Genomic DNA, 6,789 nt, shown 5'->3' on the forward strand with positions numbered 1-6,789 from the left:
TGTATGCACACACAGTGTACACACACACAGTATACACACAGACAGTGTATACACACAGTGTACACACACAGTGTACACACACACAGTGTACACACACACACAGTGTACACACACACAGTGTACTCACATACACTATACACACAGTGTACACACACAGTGTACACACACACAGTGTACACACACACACAGTGTGCACACACAGTGCACACACACACACACACAGTGTACACACACACAGTGTGTACGTGTATACACACACAGTGTGTACACACACACAGTGTACACACACACAGTGTACACACAGTGTACACACACAGTGTACACACACACACAGTGTAGACACGCACAGTGCACACACACACAGTGTACACACACACAGTGTACACACACACAGTGTACACACACACACAGTGTACACACAGTGCACACACACACAGTGTACACACACACAGTGTACACACACACACAGTGTGCACACACACACAGTGTACACACACAGTGCACACACACACAGTGTGCACACACACAGTATACACATACACAGTATACACATACACAGTGTACACACAGTGTACACACACAGTGTACACACAGTGTACACACACAGTGCACACACACACACACAGTGTACACACACACAGTGTAGACATACACAGTGTACACACACAGAGTACACACAGTGTACACACACACACAGTGTACACACACACAGTGTACACACACAGTGTACACACACACACAGTGCACACACACAGTGTACACACAGCACACACACAGTGTACACACACACACAGTGTACACACAGACAGTGTACACACACAGTACACACACACAGTGTACACACACACAGTGTGCATACACATGTAGGGGTGTCAGGGGAAGGATTCCCACCAATAGATGGGTTAGGGGGAGGGGTGATCGAGGTGATATAAGGAGAGAACGGGCGGGAAAGGGGGGCCTTTTGCGGGAACGGGATTGGGACGGCTGGCGACAGGTGTGAATGGAAGGAAAGGAATAAAGGACGAGACCCCTGCAATCTCGTGTCGGCTCTTCTCTACATTTGGTGGCAGCGGTGGGATCCTAATGGCTACAAAGAAGAATCCTCGCGGGAGGGAGCCGAGGGAGGAGGAAGCAGGGGCCGGGGATCCTTCACATCCTGGGCAACAAGGGGGCCTGCTGTCAGAAGCAGCAGAAGGGGGCCCGGATCGCCTGGAGGATCGCATGGAGGACCGCATGGCCCGCGTGGAGAGGGCGCTCCAGGAGCTCTTGCAGAGGCTCCCTATGGGGGGCCCGCCGGCACCGGGACCCCCACCCCCACGCGTACTACGGGAGGAGAGGCCACGGGAACCGGACGCCGACCAGCCGGCCGGGCAGGAGCCGCAACCAACCTCGTCACGCCAGCCGCCGCCGCTCCCGCCAAAACCCCCAGGGCTAAACACCCAACACGGAGAGCAGGTGGCCGGACGGCCGCGTCGGCTGGGGCCCGTCGACAAGTTTGTGGCTGAGGAAGAAGATTGGGAGGAGTTTGTCCGCCGATTCGAGGCTGCCTTCCACGCTCTCGAGTGGACAGACGAAGAGGCCCTACGAGCGCTGCCATCTGTTCTGGGCAAAGAAGCACTCTCCTCTTACACCTCCCTTCCCTCGCACAGCAAGTCCACGCTACAGGCGGCCTACGAGGCTTTGGGGGAGATCTATTGCCCGGCGGAAGGAGCCTTTAAACGGTTCCAGGATCGCCAGCGAGGGGCTAAAGAATCCCCTTTAGCCTACAGGGGGGCGCTGCTCGTGTTGGCGAGGAGAGCTTTCCCTCGCCTGGCTGAAGAAGCGCTCGAGGACCTCGTGGTCGAGCACCTCATCGCCTACGCTTGCCGCGCCGGCGTTGTAATGCCCGTAGTGACGCCGGAAGAACGCACCTCGCTGTGGGCTGCCCGGACCATCCAAGCCCACGAGCAGGTCATGGGCCGGGCGCCACCCGTGGGCCCGGTGGCTGGCGCGGCGGGGGGGAACAGCCGAGCCGTTGCCGCGGCGCTACTTGGTCCAGCGACACTAACCGCCGAACCTGCACCGTCACCACAGGCTGCCGGTGGGGCATCTGGGGACGGACCGCCGACGTCTGAGACGGAGCCATCGCTGCGGGAGGTGTACGCGGCGATCCGGGGACTGGCGGAGCAGAGGGACCAGCCGCCGCGTCGCTGGCAGCCGCCTCTACAACATCGCGCCGAGCCCCCCCGACGCAACGCCCCGTGGGTCTGCCACCGTTGTGGTCGCGAGGGGCATGTGGCGAGGGGGTGCCGCACGGAGCCGGAGGCCGCCAACGTCACCTGGAACCTGCCGGGGCCGAACGCCGACAGGAGCCAGGCGAGTGACGCCGTCCCACCCGGCCTCTCGGGCGGGCCGGGTAATTACAATTCCGACGCCGCGAACTCACCGGGAGTCTCCTCGGGGTGGGCGCCGGTGGTGTCGTTTCCCGGTCCCCGCTGTTCTGGTCGGGGGAAGGGGATAGCGCCGGGGCCTGTGGTCGCATCGCGACCCGGAGTGGCGTCGCGAACGGACGTGACGTTGCGTCCGGAAGTGACGTCGCGGCCGGAAGTGGTGTCGCGGATCGCGCCGGGAATTGCGCCGGGGCCGTGGACCGCGCCTGGAATTGCGCCGGGGCCAGGGACCGCGTCGGGGATCGCGCCGAGGCCGGGGACCGCGCCGGGAGTCGCGCCGACGCCGGGAGGGACGTCGCGGACGGAGGTGACGTCGCGGGCAGAGGTGACGTCGCGGGCGGAAGTGACGTCGCGGCCGGCAGCGACGTCGATGCCGGGCGTGACGTCGCGCGCGGGCGGGGTTTCGCGGGCGGGCGTGACGTCGCGGGCGGGCGTGGTTTCGCGGGCGGGCGTGGGTTCGCGGGCGGGCGTGACGTCGCGGGCGGGCGTGGTTTCGCGGGCGGGCGTGGGTTCGCGGGCGGGCGTGACGTCGCGGGTGGGCGTGGTTTCGCGGGCGGGCGGGGTTTCGCGGGCGGGCGTGACGTCGCGGGTGGGCGTGGTTTCGCGGGCGGGCGTGGGTTCGCGGGCGGGCGTGACGTCGCCGGCGGGCGTGACGTCACCAGTTACCTGCAACGCCGGCGAGTTGCCAGGGGCAACGGCCCGGGGGCGGAGGCAGCCCACACGATTGACATTGCGCCCTGGAGCAATTCCACGACCCGCCTCACCACCGCTTTGCGACAGAGCGAGACGGAACCAGGGGGACCACGCCCCCGTGACAAAGGAAAGGGAGGGGCTCACGGGAAGGCCCACCCCCCAGTCCCCACCGCCCCCTACAATGGGGGGGCCCCCCCACACCACAAGGGGGGCCCATCCTACGTCACCTAGGGGGGGCAATTTGCACTACATAGAGAGCCCAGCCCGCAACCCAGGGGTAAGCCCACACTATGTAACAAGGGCGCGTTCACCCTGCTGTGACGCACTCCAAAGGGAGGAACCCCATCTTCAGTCCATCCACACCCATCCCCCATCATTTCACCATGCACCACAGGATAACGAGACGCCGCCTGGTCAGTGGCCGGACTCAGCCACACAATGGAGGAAGCTGGCAAGGCGGGTGGTAGCGGCCACGTCAGGAACCTCGGTCCTGGTCGGTGAAATCGCGGGAGTGTCGGCACGTATCTTGGTCGATACGGGGGCATCAGCCACGATCATCTCGAGCACCATGCATGAGATGCTGCCGGATAAAATCCGACCTTTAGTCCCCGTCAAGACAACGTTCATTGCAGCAAATGGAGGCAGCATGGGCTTCCTGGGCCAGGTTGAAGCCCCGATACAGATTGGGCAGCTTTCGGTAGCAGGACCCATCCTTGTCTCCGCAACGTTGCCCGTACCCTGCCTGTTGGGGACGGACTTTCTGAGGCGGATGCCAATGAAAATCGATCTGGCCAATGGGCGGGTGGAAGTCCAGGGAACGCATCTCCATTTCCTAAAGGCGGAGGGGGCCAGCCGGGGTGTACCCTACGTGCAGGCTCTGGTCAGTAAGTCTGTCTCCATTCCCCCGGCAGCCCAGATGCTGGTTCCGCTGCAATATCGGTCCCCCCTCGTGACAGCCCGACCAGACTCACCCATCCTGGTGTCTCCGGCGTCAGCGGCCATGGATCGTCATGCGCTGGTGGGGGCCGAAACTATTGTACAGAGGAACCAGCATCTGTTCATTCAGGTGCTGAACACCTCCGATAGAACAGCGACGGTGCAGGAGGGAACAGTTCTGGCCCACGTTAGTCCCTTGTCACTAGGAGCCCCAGGGACAGAGCCCGAGCTTGTAGGCAGCATTAGCCAGTCCGAGGACAGAGGGGCCAAATCGTGGATGGACCAGCTGGCGGGGCCTGAGCCGGGATTGCCGCCCGACCAGAAACAGCAGCTGCACTCGTTATTGCAGGAGTTCTCGGACGTGTTCAGCCGGGGACCGTTCGACCTAGGGCGCACAAATCTGTCACAGCACCACATCAACACGGGAGATGCCGCACCCCTGCGCCAAAACACATATAGAATGAGCCCAATGGAAAAAGGGCACATTCAACAAGCGGTGCAGGAGATGCTGCGGGCCGACATAATTTCTCCATCCTCGAGTCCCTGGGGGGCACCGGTGGTCCTAGTCAAGAAGTCAGATGGGTCACTGAGATTCTGTGTGGACTTCCGACGCCTCAATGCCGTCACGCTGGCCGACGCATATCCCCTACCACGTATCGACGACTCATTGGATGCACTGGCGGGAGCAAAATTTTTCAGTACGCTGGATTTGTTGTCCGGGTTCTGGCAGGTCCCACTAGACGCGGACTCCCGGCCTAAAACAGCATTCCGGACACCACAGGGCCTGTTCGAGTTCAACTGCCTGCCTATGGGCCTCCAGACGGCGCCGGCAACGTTCCAACGCATAATGGAGTTGGCCTTGGCAGGCCTCCAATGGGAAACGTGCCTCATCTACCTGGACGACGTCATTGTTTTCAGCCGATCATTCGAGGAACACATTGACCGATTGCGTCAGGTGTTCCTGCGGTTCCGGAACGCGAACTTGAAGCTCAAGCCGTCGAAGTGCCACCTTATGCAGTCGTCGGTACGCTACTTGGGCCACGTCGTCAGTGAGTCGGGAGTGGCTACAGACCCGGAAAAGACGGCCTGCGTGAGGGCCTGGGCTGTTCCCACAACGGTTCCGGAGGTACGCCGGTTTGTGGGTTTCGTTTCTTACTACCGCCGGTTTGTGCCCAACTTCGCAACCATTGCCAAGCCCTTGCACGTGTTGACGGCGAAGAACCAGAGGTTTTATTGGGGCCCTCTGGAGGAAGAGGCATTCCAGCAGCTGCGCTCACGTCTGACAGATGCACCACCATTGGCCTTTCCGGATTTTGGCCTCCCCTTTATCCTGGACACGGACGCCAGCGATGTGGGCATCGGCAGTGTTTTGTCGCAAGTCCAGCAGGGTCGGGAGGTGGTTATCGCCTATGGTAGTCGCGTGCTTTCATCAGCGGAGCAGCGCTACTGCGTCACACGTAGGGAACTCCTGGCAGTCGTTCACTTTGTGCAGCAATTCCGACCCTACCTGTATGGTCGCAAATTTACGGTCCGCACTGACCACGCGGCCTTGCAGTATTCGCTCCGCATCGACCAGCCTTCGGGCCAGCTGGCCAGATGGATAGAACGCCTGCAGGAGTACAGGTACCAAGTAGTGCATCGCAAAGGGACCAGACATGCCAACGCAGACGCATTGTCCCGACTGGTGCCCCAGGGCCCTTGTGCATGCACCACAGGCGGGGCACGCTGCAAGGAGGCGAGGCCGGAGGGGACGGTCATCGCTCCTGTACGCACGGCGGAGGGCGCACAGGGTGAGGTCCAGCTGACTGACCACGACCTGGGGCTGACCTTGGACGATTGGAGACGGCTACAGCTGGAGGAAGCCCCACTGCGAACACTACGCGCCTCAGCAGAGGCAGGGGGGGAGGAGTACATCGTATGGGAGGATCTCCTCATGCGATGGGACCCGACAGGGCGCCGGCGATGCCTGGTAGTTCCGGAGTCGCTGCGTCAACAATTGGTTATGGACGTACACGGCCGCCAGCTGCTGCACCTGGCAGGGCGGAAGACACTGCACACATTACAGGGTCGGTACTTTTGGCCAGGTATGACCGCTGACGTGCATCGATGGGTCGCTACCTGCGTCGAATGTGCGCGGCGAAAGCCGCCACCCCGGGTAAGCCGGGCGCCCCTACAGCCCATCACGGTGACCAGGGTCAACGAATTGGTTGCGTTGGACATCTTGGGACCGCTGCCGGTCACGCCACGGGGAAATAAATACCTGTTGGTCGGAGTCGAGTACTGCACGAGGTGGCCGATGGCGTGGGCCCTCCCGGACCAAACGGCACAGACCATCGCCGATGCCTTCGTGGGAGGCTATGTCCTTGATAAGGGGGCACCGGAGCGGTTGCTTACGGATCAGGGCAGGAATTTCTCCTCACAGCTATTGAAGGACGTCTGCTCTATCCTGGGCACTAAAAAGGTCCGAACATCTCCATATCATCCCCAGACCGATGGGATGGTAGAGCGGCTTAACCGCACCATAGCGGCCATGCTGTCCCAAGTGGTGGACGAAAACCATTCCGACTGGGACCTCCACATTCCATCGGTCTTAGCGGCGTACAGGGTGGCCCCACACGCGGCGACGGGGTTCTCGCCGTTTTTCCTGATGTACGGACGGGATCCCGTTCCGCCTATTGAGGTGCAGCTGACGGACATTCCGGCAAGAGCCGACGCATGGCCGAAGGCACTA

General features: G+C 61.6%; 1 protein-coding gene across 1 annotated transcript in view; it reads left to right on the forward strand.

Moving 5' to 3' along the window:
- Positions 1–938: 938 nt before the first annotated feature.
- Positions 939–6,789, forward strand: part of LOC144953058 (uncharacterized) — a 6,612-nt gene continuing 761 nt past the window's right edge. The window contains exon 1 of the mRNA XM_078883581.1: positions 939–2,355. Coding sequence (XP_078739707.1) covers positions 1,084–2,355 — 1,272 coding nt within the window. The 5' untranslated portion in view covers positions 939–1,083. The remainder of the gene's footprint in view (positions 2,356–6,789) is intronic.

Source organism: Lampetra fluviatilis, chromosome 71 (assembly GCF_964198595.1).
Source record: "Lampetra fluviatilis chromosome 71, kcLamFluv1.1, whole genome shotgun sequence".
Lineage (NCBI taxonomy): Eukaryota > Metazoa > Chordata > Hyperoartia > Petromyzontiformes > Petromyzontidae > Lampetra > Lampetra fluviatilis.